The sequence below is a fragment of the Pelodiscus sinensis genome, chromosome 4 (assembly GCF_049634645.1).
Source record: "Pelodiscus sinensis isolate JC-2024 chromosome 4, ASM4963464v1, whole genome shotgun sequence".
Lineage (NCBI taxonomy): Eukaryota > Metazoa > Chordata > Testudines > Trionychidae > Pelodiscus > Pelodiscus sinensis.
In genome coordinates this window covers 42,095,815-42,116,787 of record NC_134714.1, presented here as the reverse complement: position 1 = coordinate 42,116,787, position 20,973 = coordinate 42,095,815, and the positions used below count along the sequence as shown (strand labels likewise).

Genomic DNA, 20,973 nt, shown 5'->3' with positions numbered 1-20,973 from the left:
TTGGCAAGTTACCCAGAGCTTAACAGCTGCTGCACTGCATTTTTTTTAAATGGAGCAGGATACAGCTGCCTTCATCTTCAGCACAACAGTGTATCATGTAAAGCAGGGCTACTTAACACGTGGCCCACGTGTCGCATTTGTTTGCGGCACGCGGAGTAGTTTGGGTTTACATGGGGCTCAACATGTGGCCCACAGGTGGGATTCTTTGAACATGGCCTGCACTGGGAACATGCTCCACTACTGCGTCTCCCAGCCAGGGTGAGCACTGAATGGACCTTGAACTGTTTTTGTTATCATTATTTTTGTTATCATTATTGTTATTATTTTTATGTTCTCTGGAGTCTGGACCTTGACCATACTTTGGCCAAGAAATCTGGACCTTGACAAAAAATAATTGACTATCCCTGATAGCAGGCAGCACTTCTCTTAAGAAGGCCATATTGTTAAAATTAAAGATGTCTAGCTTTGGGCTACCAGTTGGCCATCCTTGATATGGATTTAATCTAGAATGAAATCTAATGCACATAATCCCAACAGCAAGCAGTCTCTCCAGTGAACAATGGCAACCTCATACGTGCACTTTGGGTGTATTATATACAGCTGACATAGGTTTTTTTTAAAAAACACAAGAGACAACAAGTTTTTCATTTTATACATCTCAACTCCAGTCATCACCTGGCTCCAATATCTTACAAATGTCTTCTGCAGGCAAACTGCTAGTAAACTATTTCATGGATATCAATGCAGGGAAATAAACAAAAGGGAAAACAGGAAAACACTAAATATAAAGAAAAGTTCTGGACACTCACCAGTGACAGGCTGAGGTCCCCCAGTAATTTCCAAAGATCATAAACTGTGTTCAGTCCAACCAGGAGGACTACAAACAGGCCAACAAACTTCACCCCTATTGCTCCAGCAAGGTTTACCCCAGTCAGATTCAGCCAGAACCACCATCGGGCAGAAAACGGCCTACATAACAAACAGAGCAGATACTGTTTAGTGATGGTTACAAGCACAAACAGCAGCAATTGGAACAAATAAGAAATCCTCTGTTCAAAGCAGGCCTTGAGTAACTCTAATACCTTTTACCACTTTCTCCTACTCTACTTCTCAAAGGTCTTTCACTGAAAGTGGGGAAACAAAGATGATATATTTTTCATGATTTTGGGAAGGGTGCAAGAGCACCTTTGTTTGATGTTTGTAAAGGGCCTCTATTGAAACCTGGCCACTTCTGCATCTCTTCAAGAGCTCTTTGGTGGGGAAGAGGGAATAGAACCACAATCTACAAGCTGACCTAACAATTTGAGACAGTCCATATACGGGAGGCCTGGATTTGAGAGGAATACTACGACTCTTGCTCCATGACCTGGCAAGGATGGAAGAGTCAAAGGGTTGTGATGTGCAAGAGGGGCAGATATTGGCTGCGCTCCTCATATTTTCCACTGGCCTATATCAGAAAACTACTGGTATAGAATATTTTCTACTGCACAAGTGGTAACTACAGCAAAAGAAACAAGACTAAAACTATACAGTAGGGAAAAGATGAGTGGAGAAGGTAAACGAGGTATACAGGATCTGTCGCCAAAGGCTTTAGTGAGCAATAGAACTGCAGATAGACTGCCGCTTTTTGTCGCCAAAGCTCCATGGAGACAAAAAGCAGCAGCCGTTTTTATGCTAATGAAGCGTGGGAGATTTACATCCCCGCTTCATTAGCAATTTCGGTATGTCTAATTTACATCCCTCTGGTGCCAGAGGGATGTAGTCTAGACATACTCTAAGAGTTTGTAGTTTATAGGTCACATGCTCCTTGTAGCAAATGAGGATGGCTGCAGGAAGCATTATGTGACTTTAGATAGGCCACACTAATCGTGTCTGTTGTAGTCACTCACATTGAGACGTGCACAGCCAGTTCAAGCACATTTGACACACTGGAAGAGACCATAAATGGGTACAGCTTACTTAATTATGGCATCATCTGATTTTGGTTCCATTGTGGGGAAGATAATCTATGTGGCACCACCTTCCATCAATGCCTCAGGATTCCCAGATGTCATAGAATCATATAATCGTACATCTATGGCATAATAAAAAAATATCACCAACTTACCTGTCTGCACAGGAGTTATACTTGACCATACTCAGCACAGCTCCCATAAGAAAGAACATCAGAATGGGGTCAAGCAGGATGTACTGAGACAGAGTAATGCAGCCTGTATCTGGAAAATAAGACACACAACTATACTAAGAGACATCTCAGTTTCAAAGCAAACCTAGAGCGGTGTCTGTAGCAAGCCAGCTTTCTCGCACCTTAGGCAAGAGACAGAATGGGCAATGTTGGGACCAAAAATAGGTCAGCATATTTCAACACTTACCATAGTAAGAAAGCAATGTTATTTTCAGATGGCAACAGCAGATCTCTGAATTTTCATGCAGCAAACACAGATTACATTCTCAGTTCCTCATTCTTTGAACAAATGGGAGCCAGGAACGATATAGTGAACAGTCATTTGCATTACACAAATTGCATAGCTTATTTTGAGGTAATTTCAAAATAAAGTGCTGTTTCAAAACATCCCTTAACCCTCACAGAATGAGGGTTACAGGGACACTAGGCTAGCCCACCCGTTATTTTGAAATATATTTCAAAATAAGAGGCTGCTTTAAAGTCACAGAATAGCTATTTCGAGATACTTCTGGTATCCCAAAATAGCTCCATAGTGTAGACATAGCCCAAGTCAGTACTGAACTCATGTACCAGCATGGTGTGCCAGAAGATGCTGGGGAGCTGCAAAGACTATTTTTCAGATTCTACCAAAAAACAAAAACAAAAACCCAGCAGCTTTGACTTGGGGACATTAAAAATCCTGTGATGCTATCTGAGAGTCTTTATGTTAAACGGCTCATCCCTAACTCAAGTAATTCTATTCTGCCTATCTAAACTCTTCTCTATAATTTCTATTATACATAATATCCTTTGTTGACTTGCAACCCTGAGGTATTGTTATACCCTATTAAATATCTGCTATATCCCATAACAGAGGTGGCTGCATTTCAGTAGTGGGCAAAATTATCTCTATAGGTCTTTTTAAAATTCTTGTATTTAAATATACTTCAACTGTAAAGCAATGAGCACCACAAATACCTATACATTAAATCAGATTATAAAATGCTTTGGGAGCCTTATGAATAAAAAGCATATATAGACTGCAGTTATTCAGCTCTTAGAAGGGAGGCAGTGTTTCTCAATAGTGACTTCTTGGCAGGCAATGAGATCAGAGAGGAAAGTCTCTGAGCAGTTAATCTGTGCTAAGGCTGGCCTCCACTGCTGACCCTCTTTCATCCACATGTCAAACAAATAAAATTTTCCATGAGGATGCCAAGAATGCTTACCAAAAATCAGGATGGAGGCTGCAAGTAATGCTGCAGATAGTGACTTGGACAGCTCCAGTACAGTGAGGTAGGCAAATGGAACCAGGCATGAGCCTAGAAATGCACAGAACTGCAGGGAAAAAATGGACACAGGGGGGAATGACAATCTCTTCATAGGATGAATGTGCATACAGATCCCACATACCCACCTTCCTTCCATCTGCAAACACATTCAACAATGAATGCTCTTGTGAGTGACTACAATTGGCTGAGTAGTGCCCAAGTCTGGCTCACTTAGGATACTCAGGCAGAGGCCAAACTAATGAAAACTTCATATGAAGAATTTCAACTGGTCATGCAGGTCTATGACTACAAATGTAAGTAACAAGGATTTGTTTTTTGTTTCTTTTCAAACCACAGAAGTCATTACCAGAAACATCTTTCAATTAGCTTCATCCATCTGCCTTCAGAGTCAACTCACCCTAATTTTATTCTGGCCAGAGATGATACCTGGGTTTCACTTTAACACCCAAACAAGTTATTTCAGAGGCCTGCTTGCCATAAAAGATAGCCAGACAAAGAAGAATGTTAGTGTCTGCTCTAGTTTAAAAAAATCCCAGTACCATTCCACCGGGACAGATATGAAATAATTTAGTGTAGGTCATAAAAATCCATCTTCAAAATCTGAAGGGAAGTAATATGTACATTGCAGAAGCCAAGAAGAGAAAGGGAAATACACAACTTTCCCAGAGTTCTATTTTCCTTCACTGATTTGTTAGCAGATGGTTAAGCACTGGCCTGAATAGTCTTACCCCTCTCATTCCTATGTAGTTATGATGTTCATATCTGTCTCCTGGCTTTTGGAAAGGAAATGTGCCATTATATCCACTCAGGTATCCAGCAAGTCCTATCAGCATCTGGGGGGGAGGAGGGCAAACTGGTCAGGGAAACAATCTCAGAGTCATTGGCATCCTCTCCAGCTGCAGGAAAGATGCTCACAGCATCCCACATCCAAAAAGTAAATATCCAGTCACTACTGAAACACTTTGTCAAACATGAAAAAAGGAGTTTTTATACAAGGTTCATATCACAACTATGCAAACAGATCTATTGGATTTGTAAAATCCACTCACCTTCTCACCACCGGTGAGTAGAAAACTCTCCCAAGTGAGTATGGGGACATATGTCAACACATTTCTAAAATTTAATTTTGAAAAAGTGTAGTCTTTACGGTAGCAGAGAAAAGCATCTAAATAGAAACCAAATGTAACCAGGGAAGCAAAATGTTCCCGAGCTTGCAGACAACTCAAGGGCCTTTGTTGTTGGTAGTTATCATCAAGCTATAACAGAGTGAAATTAACAAGATAATGGACCCTTTCTCTGAAGCTATTAAGCAGTCTGCAGGGAAATGTGAAACTGACAAGAAACACATTTTCAGAAAGAACCCAAATCTTTGTAGCTCTGCATCTTATCTGGCTAAAATCCATCCCAGCTATATGCACTGATGTCATGGGCACCATTGAGGACTCTCTGAAATGTGTTATTGCCTTTAATAAAGCATTTGGCTGCAGTGAAGTAACAAACCTATTTTCTTAGATCAGATACCTATGTGGATGAAATTCTCAACCAATATAAAAGATTCACTTCTTAATGGATATTTTATGAACAAGAAATAGACTTAGATATGTTCAACTTATTTAGAGATCTGCCCAGGTCAGAAACTGATTTCAAATGTTATTCTGAGAAAACAGTATTGTTCACTGGTTTACAGAGCACCTAGTTAACATTCTTGCTAGTAGGAGCTACTTAGTTCCTTTGATCTACAACTTCCCACAAGAAAGTCCCTTCGTTTCCCCCATCCAGACACAAGCTTTATGATCAACCATTCTCTCCTTTTCAGACAGACCATTTTCAACATCCACCATTAAGCATACTTTTTACTTTCCCATATTTTGGACATTTTCCATGGAAGAGAAAAGATAGAGGGTAGGGATCACACGCCATGTCCTCCCAGCTAGAAGATAAATAGATGACAGTAGTAGTCAGGAAAAGGCATTCAGAAAACTCTGGTGCTCATCCTACACTTTGACCAGTTGACTAAAATAGGATTTGGTTAGATTATTCCTGTGTTTCTCAAAATGGGCCATGGGCCCACTTTGAGAAACACTGGATTATTTCAATGACCATGGAATTCCACTAGCTCCTAAAATGTATGAGAGAACTGCTGAAAGATGTTCACCTTCCCCAGAGGTGGGTGGACGTCAAAGAAGAAGGTCCGATTAATGTAGTAACTTCCCATCTTCCCAAAATGAGTTTCATCCCAACTAAAAAAAGAAGAGATAAATGTATTTAGGAACTGGAAATAATCAAACATCCATAGATACTTATTTTGTTAGTAACTAGCTTTTGCCACTTCTGGACAGGACAAGTGCATTACATTTTACATGAGGTTACATGTGAAATCCATTAGGAAGCTGTAACTAATGGAAAACAGGTCAGTCTCCTATTAATCAGGGTATCTCTCCATGAGTATACCAGTACAGGCAGTCCCGAGTTACGCGGATCCGACTTATGTCGGATCCGCAGTTATGAACGGGGTTTGCTCCCCGTCTCCCTGGTCTGCGGCGCGTCTGGGCTGTCCCGCTGCCAGCGTGCTCCGCGACTTTGCTCCGTGTCTCCCTGGTCTGCTGGAGACCAGCAGACCAGAGAGACGGGGAGCAAAGCCGCGGAGCACGCCCGCAGGGGGACAGCTCAAGCACGCCCGGGCTGTCCCGCTGCAGGCGTGCTCCAAGGCTTTGCTCCCCGTCTCCCTGGTCTGACCAGCAGACCAGGGAGATGGGGAGCAAAGCCTCGGAGCACGCCAGCAGTGGGACAGCGCGGCGCACCTGGACTGTCCCGCTGCCCGCGTGCTCTGCGGCTTTGCTCCGCGTCTCCCAGGTCAGCAGACCAGGGAGACGGAGCAAAGCCGTGGAGGACTTGGGCGTCCCGCCACCCCCGTCTCCCTGGTCTGCTGGAGGGCGGGGGTGTGCAGCTAGTGCCCCCCCCCAGAAGGCCAGGCTTTTCTTGCCTACCCCTGGGGTAGAGCAGCTGGGGGCTGCTGGGTTGGTCCCGCAGCGCCGCTCCGGACCAACCCGGCAGCACCCCAGCTGCTCTGCCCCAGGAGTCCTGATTCAGCCACTGCTGGTCAGTTTCAGCAGCAGCTGAAGCAGGACTGAGGCAGAGCAGCTGGGATGCTTCTGGGTTGCTCCAGTAGCGCCGAGGAGCCGCGCTACTGGAGCAACCCAGCAGCACCCCAGCTGCTCTGCCCCAGGCGTCCCCAAGTCAGCCGCTGCTGAAACTGACCAGCGGCGGTCAAAAAGGCAAATAGGATGCTGGGAATTATTAAGAAAGGGATAGAAAATAAGACCCAGAATATCTTACTGCCCCTATGGTAAAACTATGGTACGCCCACATCTTGAATACTGTGTACAGATGTGGTCTCCTCACCTCAAAAAAGATATTTTGGCCTTGGAAAGGGTTCAGAAAAGGACAACTAAAATGATTAGGGGTTTGGAATGGTTCCCATATGAGGAGAGGTTAAAGCGACTGGGACTTTTCAGTTTAGAAAAGAGGAGACTGAGGGGGGATATGATAGAGGTCTATAAAATCATGAGTGGTGTGGAGAGGGCTGATAAAGAAAAGTTATTTATTAGTTCCCATAATAGAAGAACTAGAGGACACCAAATGAAATTAATGGGTAGCAGGTTTAAAACTAATAAAAGAAAGTTCTTCTTCACACAGCATGTAGTCAACCTGTGGAACTCCTTGCCAGAGGAGGCTGTGAAGGCTAGGACTATAATAGAGTTTAAAGAGAAGCTGGATAAATTCATGGAGGTTAGGTCCATAAAAGGCTATTAGCCAGGGGATAAAATGGTGTCCTTGGCCTCTGTTTGTCAGAGGCTGGAGAGGGATGGCAGGAGACAAATCGCTTGATCATTGTCTTCCGTCAACCCTCTCTGGGGTACCTGGTGCTGGCCACTGTCGGTAGACAGGATACTGGGCTAGATGGACCTTTGGTCTGACCCAGTACGGCCGTTATTATGTTCTTATGGCTGACTACAGGAAGCCCCAGGCAGAGTTGCTCTGCCCCAGGCTTCCTGGAATCAGCCGCTGATCAGTTTCAGCAGCAGCTGACTTGGGAACGCCTGGGTTTCTTAAGTTGAATCTGTAAGTTAGAACTGGCGTCCAGATTCAGCCGCGGTTGAAACTGATCAGTTTCAGCAGCGGCTGACGCCAGTTCCGACTTACATACAGATTCAACTTAAGAACAAACCTACAGTCCCTATCTTGTACGTAACCCGGGGATTGCCTGTACTTCAGAATCTACACAGGCTGCCTTTTGGCTTGCAAGTTCACTTTAAAGGTGTTAGTTTTCTCACCTAAACCCTAAGGCTACGTCTACACTGGCCCCTTTTCCGGAAAGGGCATGTAAATTTCACTAGTCGTCGTAGGGAAATCCGCGGGGGATTTAAATATCCCCCGCGGCATTTAAATAAAAATGTCCGCCGCTTTTTTCCGGCTTTTAAAAAAGCCGGAAAAGAGCGTCTACACTGGCCCCGATCCTCCGGAAAAAGCGCCCTTTTCCGGAGGGTCTTATTCCTACGACGACTAGTGAAATTTACATGCCCCTTCCGGAAAAGGGGCCAGTGTAGACGTAGCCTAAATGTCCTGGGAGCTGCTTACCTGAGATACACCTTCTCCTGTACCACAGTGAGGTCAAACTGGAGCCTGCTTGGTATATAACAAGAAAATGCTTGGCAGGGCATTCACTGCATGAACCCTTGAAATAGTCCAAATCAGTTGTCCTTCCTGGCACTCTACAAAGCCTATTAGAGCAGGCATATGGGTAGGGATGACGTGATTGGAAACAGCAATTTTGAAGGGGAATGTGAAGAGTGAAAATTTGTTATTTATAATATAGTTGTTGACTGATGATTAGAATATTGATGAAAATGTGCTGCCTCAGTCTCTCTATCTGTAAAATGTGGATAATGATCCCCATTTGTAAAATGATTTAAAATCTACCGATGAAAAGCACGATATAAGAACTAGGTATTTATTTTAGTTTCATAACAACTATGGCAACATTTTTTTTATTTTTATTAAATGGAAAAGCATTGTGAGCCCAAAAGAGTTATTCTTTTATGTTTTTGTTTTTACATCAAAATAATAAACTAACTGAACAGGTTTTTTTACCAGGAACATTACCTAGCTTCATGTTCATAGTGCTTTGGTCTTGTTTACACTAGTGCAATTTACTGTGCGGTGTAACATTTATTCCCCCATCCATTGAAATGCACTTGACAACCACACTCAGAAGCACTTCAGTCAGTCTCCATGCGGACTAAAAAGACTGAATTTTTCCAGACAATCATTCCAGACCCAGTGTGGACAGAAGAGCCTTCAAAAGCAACTTCACATCACGAAAGGTGACTGGAGCCTCCTCTCTCAGATCCTCATGACAGCTTGTTCAGTCATCAAGCTTACTACAGATTGAACATCTCTAGTTTGGCACTTTCTTTTCCAGCAACATCCGTGATCCGGCACGATTTTAGTTATCCGGTGGTCCACTTATCATGGATATGGATAAGTTTTCCACAGTCTCATAAAGTTTGTTTACAGCTACCAGTCCTGGCTCTCGTGTTCTGTGCTGTTATTTAGCTCAAATTTACCACTAAATGTCTTCTATGGGCCCAGTAACCAACAGAAGAGTTGGTAATGCTGCTAGACAATATTGACGTCCCATGGTTTGGCAAATTCTCTGGTTTGGCACTGATCAGGTCCTGAGGGTACCAGACTAGAGGGGTTCAACCTGTATAATTTTCTAGCGAGGTCTCCTTTCTGCAGTTACTACCCCTTGTCTTAAACCCTTCAGTTATGCCCCTTGCTCCAAGCATTTCCAAGCCTGGACTTCCAATTTAAGCATTCAAGGAGCGCCTGAATATCAAAAATGGATTAAATATTTAATTTTTCACAGAAAACACAAAGGGGAACTCAGCTGTAGGCAAGGCAGTGCTGAAGATGCTGTGCCCAGAGGCTCATAAAGCTTAAATCCAGCCCTGAGCATCCCTTCCCTGGAAGTATCCCTGCAGGCCATGACCTCAACATCATCCACCTTGGGGCTCACAGCTTCAGACAAGCAACGCGGCTTGTCAAGCAGACTGATGCTGAGCCTCTGGGGATGCTGCGCCGCTGGGTGGCTACTGCCAGCGGGGAGCTGCGCCTCTCAGCCAATCGCCCCGCTCCAACGGCCCACCCCGGCGCCCCTCGCTGCACGCGGACCGCTGCCACGATGAGGTGCAACCCGGAGGGGAGCAGCCACCCAACTGCCACCTCCCCCTTCCCAAGAGAGCAACCGACAGTTAAACCCAGCAGTAGGCCCCTGCCTGACCCAGACGTGGCTCCGCCCCTCTGAGCCCCGCCCCCGTTGCCATGGTGCCGCCGCCACTCACCAGACGTGCGGCGGCTCGGACAGGCGGTAGAAGCGGGAGGCGAAGCTGAGGAGGGTGACGATGGCCAGCGGGGCCCAGACACCGACTGGCGCTTCCAGGGGAGCCCAAGAGCGAGGAGCGGGACAGGGACGGTTCGGCCCGCCCGCCGGCCTGCGGGATCGCCGCTGCCGGAGCCCCCCGCAGCGCGGGCCAGTCTCGGCCTGGCAGCACCTCGCCGCCAGCGTCATCCGCGCCCCGACACGCCGGGCACCCCCGCGCACAGCACCAAGGGAAAAGGAGTCCGCGCCGTAGGGCATCGCGGGAAGTGGAGCCCCGTTCCTTCGCATGGCATCCTGGGAGATGTAGTTCTCCGCGCCGGGGGGGGGGGGCGAAGCGTCGCCGCGGCTCGTGACAGGTTCAAGCAAGAGCTGAGTCAGGAAACGCCACCGAACGGGGGGTCCTGTCACCTCACCCCGGGCCCAGTCGGGGCCCCAGGCTGCCCGCCCCCCTTCAATCACAGACACCCCGAGACTGGCCTGCCGGGCAGGTCAATGACAGTCACCCCCGGCGCCACCCTGCCTGCCAGTTATCCCCCATTCGCTGACAGACACGCCTAGGCTGCCCTGCTCACCTCCCCCATTCCCTGACAGCCCCCCTGCCTACCAGTTACCCCACGTCCACTGACACCCCCAGCCACACTGAGATTGCCTATTTGTCCAACATCCCAAGTGCCAGCCACTTCCATACCCACTAATAAATCCCCCCTCACACTCTGGGACTGCCCTGCCCGCCCAGGCACACACATCCACAGCCCATGTCCACCCACCATGCCCACACCTACTGCACCCCATTGATAGACCACACACACACAGATTGTGTTGCCTACAAAAAGCCACAATTCACATGCATGCCCACACCTACTACATACCCCCATTCACTGACAGACCCCCACACACCCTGTAACTGCCTTGCCCACCCCTCACACACATCTCATATGTGCATGCAGTATACACACATTAATTGCCCCTCCCCATTCTCTGACAGACACAACCGCTGACTGTCCTTCCACTTTCCACACATACATCTGCTGGACACACACAGCACTAACAGTGTTTGTCATGTCAATAAAATAGCACTTAATCGATCACATTCACTTTCAGTGCTAGCCAGCTTCACTTTCTGGTTTTTGACCTGTATGGCACACACTTTGTGTTGCAATTTCTTTAGAGAGGGATGTTTAAATTCACATTCTTCATTGATATTTTAGGGAAAATATTAAAACATTTCAGTTAATATGAGCATTTTGAAAAAAACTTTTCATCTCCACAAAAATCTAAACTTTCAGCATAAACTATCAAAATGCTTTTGAGGCCTGGAAAAGCAGCTAGAACTACTACTCCCAGAATTCCAGCAACTCTCATAGCAGGGTTGGGGCCTTATCTGAATGAAACTGGCAGCTTTAAGAAACCTATAGAGAGCAAGTGAAGGAGGATGTTTCAGCCAATTCTATTTTTAGCACCAGTGTGACTTGTGTTCATTCAGGGACTGCAGAGAGAGAACAGAGCTGTGCTGAAACTGCAAGATGAGTGGTGCCTTAGTGAAGGTATTTGCTGCTACAGGGGGCTCAGAAACAAAACCGAATTGGGGCTTTTTCTTTTGTACTGGTTGCACTTAAAGAGAAGCTCTTACTTCTACAAATAATGCAGCTTCAGCTGAAGAATCTTTGGAATAATTCAGAAACATCTGAAGTGCAGATTGTGCATTTTCAAATAAGATGTAGCTACCCTCAACCCCATATGTTTTATGGGAGATAGGTTGAAATTGTGGCCCCTTGATAAGTAATCCCTGGATTCAGTTTAAACCCTGAGTCCTGCAGTATGCCTCATCCAGGCATACCCCTATCTCTGCACAGAGCCTCACTGTCTTGACTTGGGCATTGCCCAGGTAAAACAACTTTTAGAATTGAGACCTAAATTCAGGGCTGTCCCTATCAATATGAAAAATACGTAACTGCATAGGGTACCATGAAATTTGGGGTAAATTGCCCCAAATTTCATAGTGCCTTTGGCAACTGTATGCTAGCTTCAGTAGCCAGCTCCATCCATCAGCCACACCCCTGCCATAGTCTGTGCCAGCAGGGCTGCCCCTTGGATGCGTGGGCCATGGGATAACCCCCTCACTCTGTTCCCACTCTACCCCTATGCCATCCCTTCCCTTAAGCCCACCGCCCTTGCTCCACTCCAGTGCCTCTTCCCTCTCTAGCTCCACACCCTCCCCCAAGCAATGCAGCCTGGAGAACTAGCAGGAGACCTGCTGATAGCACCAAGGATTGGGCTCACTTCACCGCACTCACAGGCTGCAGCATGAAGTGGAGCAACCGAGGTCCAACCCACTCTGTTCTGCCAATGCCACATCGCTGCCCATCCCTCCCCTGAACCACACAGCTGGGAGAATAGAGCAGGATATGACCAGGTGGCTCCGCTTCCCGCTGCTACCAGTCAATGCAGGGGCAAAGGGAGGGTATTGCCGAGTCCAAGTGTTCAAAAATTCTGAGTAAGTTACCAAAGAAAGATGAGCAATGTTAATACATTTTTTATCATTTTCTTTGCCTTCTGGTTTTTGATTCCTTGAGTTTGTGGTTTCCAGTTATCATCTGCAACCATAAAAGCTAGAAAATTACTATTTAAAAAAATGAAAGCTGAGATTTTCATATAATCTTAGGCTTCCTGGAGCTGACGCTTTGTGAAAAAAATCACAAAATAGCATGAGTGTCACAGGAAAATCCCAAGAGCTGGCAATGCTGCAGCATTCCTTCCTTCCCAGCTATCCTACCAACCATTTCTCTTGTGAACTTTGGCTAGGATAATTCAGTCAAACATTTACATTCTGTAAACAGGTAAATTAAGGTAATATTTAGCTATGAAAATGGTTTAATGCTGGACTGGGACTCAGGACTCCTGAGTTTTAATTCTGGTTCTGCCATTATCACATAATGGGCCAATGGACAAGTCACTTCCTCTCTCTGGTACTGTGTTTCCTTCTATAACATGGGCTATGATGACTCTGCATTCTGGGGAGGAGAAGAGGAGGTAGCACATGAGGATTAATTTATTAATGTCTCTGAAGTGCTTTTGGATTTTTAAAGGAGCTAGAGATCTGTTATGTATTAATAAGAAATACAAACAAGCCTTGTGTACCGAGAAGGACCTTTGTTATACGTTACACTATATATTTCAGTTTTACACAAAGACACAGTTCCTGCTCAGAGGACCTGCCAGTGATAACAGAAACTATATTTTTAGAATCTACTCTCTTCTGTTAGCCCACAGAGTTATATTTCTGTACTGGCAGCTCCCAACAACCCATAAGTCTCTCTCAATATTTTATCCATCATGACAAGAGCCAGATGATAGGCTCAATACATCAACCTAAAGAGAATTATAATGTGTCTGGTAAAGGGTATTCACTCCGAACAGAACCTCAGTCCTATCGACTTCTGTTGCTGAATCTTTTAAACACAGGAAGCTAAGAATTTGGATTCTGGCATTTTTCTCATTGGTTGTAAGGGCAGAGCCTTCCCCCACCCCAGCTGAGTGAAAAGAAAAGGCAGGATCATGTAACTTTCACTCTTTGGAGTGAACTACACACATAGAGCATGGATTCCTCTGGAAAGGTGAGATCCAAAGGATTTAAAGCTGCTGTGGGAGGTTTCCTTGCTTCCATAGTTAAAGTGGAGATTAACTTTCCTGCATTCTCAGCATTTGCTTGGATTAATAGTTAAATTCCAGATTGGGAACATGCATGTCTGTGAACGGCTCAAAGGACTGGCTGAGCCACTGAGGTTTCAAAGGAAGAATCTCATTGTACGCAATGGAGAATTTAATTTAAAAAAATCAATGGCATGGTAAAGAAGCTACTGTTTGAAAGCAATAAAGAGACATTTTTAAGGGCTCAAACTCACCTGACTTGTCCTTGTTAAAATGCATGAAATGATTAAATTTTCAAAGGTTAGAATGAAAAATTCCTTTCTCTAGCTGAGAAAACTGCTAGCATTACCATTTTGTAATCCACTTTTCTTTCTCTCTCCCCTCAGCCGGTTCTTTATAGTTATTTCCGAAGTTCCTGCTCTTGGAGAGTGAGAATAGGTAAGATCTGGTGTTAAATTTTTCATTGCTCTGGAACTGTCACCCCACCACCTTTCTTGAACACTAACTCCCTTCACTAACCAGAGACCTACTGAGTGAGAGAGAGAGAGAGATTAACAAACTTGCAACTTTAAAAAAGTAACTTTGGGTTGCCTCCACTTCTGGAGGATGGGGGAAAAAGAGTAAACATCAGAATTAATTTGCATTTGGAGGAAGGAAAGGGGCTAGTAAGGGATGGATAGAATAACAATTTTATGTACCTAGTTGAAACTCCAGTGGCCATTGATAAAGAAGATATTTACTGGAGCTGAAGGAATATTTGTGTGTTTGTTACAAAATTTAGCCATCTACCCACCTTCTACAGTATAGATCTCTGCTCTCCTTCTCAGGCCTGGCCTCTCAGTAATGGGCTCTGGAGGCTCTCCGCTGCCCTTGGTAATTTCTTTTTTCCCCAGACACTCTCTAAAGCTAGTTAGAGGGACATATCTCCATAAAACTAATGTAATCCGGATATTAATATTTCCCACATTCCTTAAAAATGCTGTGTTCTGTGCTTGCAATAATACTACATCAAAATCTATTATTTTATCAGCTCCTGCAAGCTAAGCAGGGTACGGCTTGGACAGTGCTTGGATGGGAGCAAGTTAAAATAAGGTTTTGACAGAAGAGAAATGGGTGATGAGCTACACTGACTCTGTGCCCTAAGAGGCTGTAATGAAAGGTATAATGAGTGTTATTCAATAGAGTGTTAATACTGACCTCAGTGGCTCCAACAAGTACTAAGAGGCATGGCATGATAGAGGCACTCTCTGCCACAGGAGATCTAAAACAACCACTCTGAAAGAAAAGAGGTTTCTTGTTTTGGTTTTAAACAGTGTCTTCAATCGAGACTGTGAAACTTCCGTAAGTCCATTTTCCTTGGAACTTAGCTTTTTGGCTCATTCTGCCTCTCAGTCTCTATGTTGTGTTCCCTCTAGCACTGGCTCTGAAGGGAATTGCCTATGATCAGGAACCAGTGAACCTCTTGAAGGATGGGGGACAGCAGGTAAGAGGGCAACTACAGTCAACCTCCCCCTAAACTGGCACACAGGCTAAGCTTAGGCATCACTGGAAATCTGGCAGGTCAGAATCATCAGAGCTCAAAGGAAATGGGATCTATTTTGCCTATTGGGAAAAAAGCTGTCCAATAGCTCACTCCAGACTTCTTTTCTACAGCTAACTGTTGCCTCTGACCTCTTCAGGATCCCCAACTCTCCCCGCTTCCTACTGTTGACTTAAGCATAAGCTGAGATCAAGAAAATGTTCTGAAACTCACATACATTATGACATGAAATTATTTTTCCATAGGAAGAGGCCTGAGCACTTTTGCTTAGAGGAATTAGAGCTGTATAGCATGCTCAGAAAGCTCACCATCCAGCTTTTGCCTCCAGGAGAGAGGGAAAAAGACAGATTGCATGGAACCTAACAGTCTCCTTCCCTCTCTAATGGCTGAGTAACATTATCCAGTAGGCTGCATGCAGGCTCCCTACCTTCACTTGGTATGGGGGAACCAAGCTCATCAGGTGGTGGCAATAAAGGCAGGGTGCTGTGATTTCCAAGTATAGTCCAAAAATGTAGGCATTTATCACAGAGATGCTTGAACCACACTGGGAGTGACTGCCTGCAGCACAGGCAATCCTATAGGAATACTGAAGCAGGAATCTGCATATGACAACATGGGAGCTAAGCATGAGGACAGTGAGGCTAGTTAACTTACAGTGCTGGGAAGGGGAGAGAGATCAGGGTAGATCTTGCTTTGTCATTTGGTCAATGGATAATGTGAGGGTACTATGCACCAGGAGCGACCTTCTAGGCCTCAACAGGAGTGCCTCTTGGTGTCCAAAGGAGGGTCATAATGTACAAAGACCATTAGGACTGAAGCAGAGCAAGAAGACAATGGGAAAACAGTGGAGAAGCCTCAAGGTTCCACCAGTAGCAGAGAAAGCAAGGGTATATATCCATTTGCGAGCAGGGGAACTGGGAGACAGGGTAGTGCTAGCCAATGCTGCTACAAAACAATCAGATCATGGAGAAATCATGTATCAAGCTGTGGTGCCTTGAGGCTTTGACTTTCAGAGGGGAATACTGGACTCTTCTTGGCTACAGTATAATCCAATGTCTTCTCTCTAGTTTTCTACAGAATTCCAGGCAGTGAATCCAATGCAGCAGGTCCCAGCCCTGAAAATCGATGGCATCCTCCTGTCTCAATCTGTGAGTAGCCCAGCCAGCTCTGTCCATTAATCATTTACTCTGTCCTGCTGCCAAAAGGGAGTACTTTGACCTCACAGAGTGCCTAGTCTTTGGGTTAGAGAACACACAGAATCTGTGATTAGGAAATTGATCCTGACTGGAAAATGAATAGCAAAAAGCTCCTGCAAGGAGTCTGCCATGGGAAGTGCTCTCTCTCTTCAGTTGAGTGATTATTCTGTATGAGCACAAAAGCACCTGATATTAGTGATCACAGTTCATCTGCTGTTTCAGAATCCCACCTTTTACTGAGTAATTTGTTTTTTGGTTGCTTCTGCCAGAGAGAGATCACTTGTGAGATGAGCCAGGAGGGCTCCACACAGTTTCCTCGGGGAAGTAGTTCCACATCACAATAAAGCACCACATTATTTAGCATGGTGGTAACCTCTACTCAGAAGAAGCCAGGCTTCAGAAGGAAATCTTTGTCTTTAATTCCTGCTGCTTTGCCAGGCAATGGGGCTGGCCTCTTCTCCCCAGCCTTCCAGTATCTCACCCATCTCTTCTTGCTCATTGCAGCTAGCCATAATTCAGTACTTGGAAGAGACCCGGCCCAACCCCAGCCTGCTGCCTCAAGATCTGAAGAAGAGAGCCCAAGCCCGGATGATTTCAGATCACATTGTTTCTGGCATTCAGCCCTTGCAGGTACTGTGCTATCACAAACAGGCAAATGGGACTTCCAGATTGGTTTTGCAACTGGCTGTCTCTCTCAAAGATTGTAACAGTATCATTCTGTTGAAACTGCTAACAGGTAATAGGGTGGCACATCTCACACAGTGGCATAGAATCAAATCCATGCTCAAGTGTGGTTAGCAGCATCTACCTGTTTCGCCAGTGAAAAGAGCAAGACATTTCCTGCAAAGAGCACATGCTGTGACCCTGAGAAATGTCCATGGGACCCCAGAGCTTCCATTCAAGAAGAGCTGAATTTACAAGTAGTGTGGCAGGTGCCAATTGCAGGCATTAGTGCCTCTTGGCAGGGGCTAAGAGAGCTGCAGGCAAAGGAGTGTGATGTTTTGTAGGAAGGGCAATTTTGAGAAAGAACTGGGATATGTGGGTCTGTCATTAAAAGACTGACACCTATAATGACCTAAGGCTGATTTTGGGTCCAGGGATTGACAGTGTTTAGACCCAGCTCTCACCTTGTTTTGTGTATGGCCTGTGGAAAGTTACAGTCTGATGGATCAATCTAATTTGAGGACTCTCTGGCCTCTTTAGAACCTGAGTATGCTGAAACGAGTGGGAGGGGAGAAGAAGTTGGAATGGGCTCAACACTATATCACATGTGGTTTCCAAGGTACATCTGCATTGAATTAATCAACACATGGTGATGTGGTAGGTGATGTGGTCCAAAATCCTGCTTTCTGTTGCACAGGAACACAACAGTGAGCCATCCAGTCTGGTATCATCTGCTGCCATGCTGTAGCAGACCAGTGGCCCATCTGATCCAGAAACTCACATCCAGCAGTAATTAAATATCTGATACTCCAATGTCACATCTGGAAGAGGGGAGGAAGTGATTCTTTTTTGACCCCTCTAACAGTCAGCTCATTCCCTAATACAAAAGGACTAACAACATTAAACTCATTATCCCTGAAGTTGCCTTCTGCATTCACAAACTGTATAACACTTTATTTTAAATGGTACTAAGGTTGTTGCCTCAATATCCATGGGAGAGTGTCCCAGTCATGGGTTAATTGTAGCAGGCATAAAATATCATTTCTATTTCCTCTTCAGTAGGTCACCTTTAATTTGACTGTGGGCCTCCTTGTTCCTGTGCCTGGCGATAGGAGTACAGGAGTCTCACTGGCCTTCCCTGCATCCTGAACCTTCCTTCCTGTTCTTCTTCTTCCCAGTTTGCTTGGTAATCTGTTCTTGCAGGGAAGCCTCTCCCTGCCACTAACAGAGGAGAGGGGCGGAAGGGAAGAAGCAGCTTATTTTGTACTTTTGAAGCCATCCTGTTTCCAAAATGGCTAGTGACTCCTCCTTCCTCGGCTCCAATTAGAATAAGTGCTGCCTTGGGTTGCTCCCTTCCAGCCAGCTCAGATTACCTTGGTTTGCAACACTCAATCCAAAAGGCTACTGGCAATTTAGCTCTTCAAAACCCAACCAGTAAGACCTAGAAAATGGGAGTTGCTGATTCCTGATCAAGTGCACCATCTCTTCTTGCAGCTCTAGAGCGGATCCTGCAGCACACAGCTGGGCATTACTGCATTGGGGATGAGGTAAGATGATCAGATAGCACAGTTTGCAGAAGGCACTGAAAGCCCAGAGTTTATTTAGGACTGGGATAAAAACATCTCCCACATGGTGGTGGAGGTTAAAGGTTTTGGGCATAGAGGTTGTGCACTCACAATACAACCACAACCTGTGCTTTAGGTATATGCAGACAGAGCATTCCCTGGGACCCATCATCGTAAGCAGGACTTCATGCATCCAACTCAGCCTAGTACCTGCTCTCCTGCCCTAGCTCTTCTTCTTTTGGGGAATAGCCATTACATTGCATTTCACATACAGGCTGAATCTCTCTAGTCCAGCACTCTGGTCTGGTAACATCTATGGTCCGGCATGATTTTAGTTAGCCAAATGTCCACTTATCATAGGTGTGGCTAAGTTTCCCACCATACCATAAAGTTTATTTACCAGTCATGGCTCTGTGTTCTGTGCTGTTATTTAGCTCTAATTTGCCCCTAAATGTCTTCCAAGAGCCCAGTAAGCACTGGAAGAGTTGGTAAAGCTGCTAGATAGTATTGACCTCCCATGGTTTGGCAAATTCTCTCATTCGGCACTGGTCAGGTCCCAAGGGTGCTGGACTAGAGAGGTTCAACCTGTAGGACGAGGCCAGCTCTCCATTTCCTGGCTCCATGAGGATGGCAAAAACTCATGAGTTACAAAAGATGTTTGCTTGGCCCTGTCTGCATGCTGCTGGTGTCCAGACACTAGAGGAGACCCCTGGTCTTTATAGAGCCCCAGTAACTTCACAGCTGTACAGAACAGGGCAAGTGCCAAGAAGGATCTTTTGAGGGGGAAAATGGGCCTGCCAATCTGTAATTCCAACCAGTGCATTAAAGGGCATTAGGGTGAGTTTTGAATTGCTTTAACCAGTTTTCTTCCCTCCATTGCAGGTTTCAATGGCTGACTTGTGTTTGGTCCCTCAGGTTTACAATGCTGAGAGGTAAGTGGAAGCTGGTCAGCTCCATTAGCTCCCTCACGGACCGGCTGCCTGTTGCCCTATGCTGCTGCTTCAGAGAAAGAGGCAGCAGCACGGGGTGGCAGCAGTCCCTGTCTAGGGATGGGTCTGAGCTCCCAGGACCTGGCACAAGCTCTTAATACACTCAAAATGCAGAGCTGCAGCAGAGGTAGGTCCCAGACCTGTCGCAAGCCAGGACTGACAAATATACTGGCAGGGAGAGGGAAATGTGTGTAGTCTATAGCATTAACCTATATGCTTTTGCTCATCCGTTAATCAATTATACTACTACATCCCTACTTCTTACAGCAGAGGCCTGACTGAGGGCCACGCCTGGCCACTCTCCTATTGACGTGCACGCCGACTGGGATAGCACTACCCACCCACAAGCTTACAGCTCTGTTGGAATATCTTTCTCACCATGATTTTTTCATTTAATTTCAAAACACTGGATCTTGTGAGGGCTCACAAAAGTGAAGTGCTGGGATTTCTTCCCCAATGCCTCTAGACCAAGATTGTCAACTGCCCCCACATGAACTGAGACAGACCAGATTCTGTGTCCCCATCTCTGCAGAAAGCATGGGAAACACAGGCTCTTAGGGTTAATGGAAGCCCTTATTGAAAGAGCCTTCTGCAGCCAGCATTGCAATGTTGCACACCAGAGGAGGAGAGAAGGTGCTTGGATACCATACTGACTAACAACTTCATTAAAAAAAAAGAGAGAGGGACTGTAAGGCCAATGGGGCCATCCATGCTAGGTAAAAAGGTGTATTCTGGCCACTTGCTAACCAACATGATGCAATACATACAAGGTAAAATCCTAGCAAAGACAAGGCAGCTTTCACACATTAGCGGGTCGAAGTAGAGCCTTGGAGAGAGTTTTGCTAACACACAATCAAAACACAACTTTTTTCCAGGTGCGAACTAAGCCTCAGTTGACCAAATTATTCTTTCCTGCTTGAATTTATTGGAGTGGTGTGCTGATCATGGACCCTTGAGTCTATGGAGCAAGGACTCCGTAGAACTCCCCCTTAGTGCTTGCTGCAGGACTGTGAGCGAGGAGTTTCTAACTGCATCTTTCTTCCCTTTGTAGATTTAAAGTGGATCTGACTCCATACCCCACCATAACAAGAATCAATAAAGCCCTTCTGGAATTAGAGGCATTCCAAGTTAGCCACCCATGCCGGCAGCCTGATACCCCTGCAGAGCTACGAGCATAAGGCCTTCTTACAAGCTGGCTCTATTCCTCTCTAAAGCAGGAGGGCAAAGGTGGCAGAGAAATGGATCGCACCCTGCCCACAGAAGGAAAACAACACTCACTTGCTCAGTGGGGAGCCATAGCACCGCTGCATCTTTGCCAGCTGAACAGAAGGAAAGAGAAAGAGAGTGATCACTCCCACCCTTTTACTCTGAAAGAAGCTGTGGGTGGCCCATTGCATGGGAGGGAAAGATCATGTTTCACTGCCTTCAATCTCACCATGCAGCAGATTAAAGGAGAAGCATTGATGGCTATCTT

General features: G+C 45.6%; 2 protein-coding genes across 11 annotated transcripts in view; one reads left to right on the top strand and one right to left on the bottom strand.

Moving 5' to 3' along the window:
- POMT2 (protein O-mannosyltransferase 2) overlaps positions 1 to 16,158 on the bottom strand; it is a 54,624-nt gene extending 38,466 nt beyond the window's left edge. For 4 of the 9 annotated variants that reach the window (XR_003091522.2, XM_025190556.2, XM_006134811.4 and 1 more), the window contains exons 1-6: positions 9,861 to 10,776; positions 5,609 to 5,693; positions 4,182 to 4,286; positions 3,391 to 3,499; positions 2,108 to 2,216; positions 810 to 969 (exon numbers count right to left, since the gene is read on the bottom strand). Coding sequence is in view for 7 of the 9 variants with exons in the window: in XM_025190556.2 (XP_025046341.2) it covers positions 810 to 969; positions 2,108 to 2,216; positions 3,391 to 3,499; positions 4,182 to 4,286; positions 5,609 to 5,693; positions 9,861 to 10,186 (894 nt within the window). In the remaining 2 variants the exon portion in view is untranslated. Of the gene's footprint in view, positions 1 to 809; positions 970 to 2,107; positions 2,217 to 3,390; positions 3,500 to 4,181; positions 4,287 to 5,608; positions 5,694 to 8,091; positions 9,806 to 9,860; positions 10,779 to 13,800 lie in introns of those variants that run through there. The other 5 variants (XR_012903367.1, XM_075926803.1, XM_075926806.1 and 2 more) reach the window with 4 other exon arrangements.
- On the top strand, positions 11,337 to 20,689 carry GSTZ1 (glutathione S-transferase zeta 1). Of its 2 annotated transcripts, none has more exons than XM_006134809.4 (9): positions 11,337 to 11,442; positions 13,933 to 13,984; positions 14,962 to 15,029; positions 16,154 to 16,234; positions 16,787 to 16,912; positions 17,486 to 17,564; positions 18,440 to 18,492; positions 19,393 to 19,442; positions 20,551 to 20,689. In XM_006134809.4, exons 1-9 carry the CDS (start codon positions 11,422 to 11,424, stop codon positions 20,675 to 20,677), a joined length of 657 nt encoding a protein of 218 aa, XP_006134871.2. In that variant the 5' UTR covers positions 11,337 to 11,421; the 3' UTR covers positions 20,678 to 20,689. The 2 variants fall into 2 exon arrangements, with proteins under 2 accessions (XP_006134871.2, XP_006134872.2); XM_006134810.4 differs by lacking the exon at positions 11,337 to 11,442 and adding an exon at positions 13,407 to 13,512.
- Positions 20,690 to 20,973: the final 284 nt, after the last annotated feature.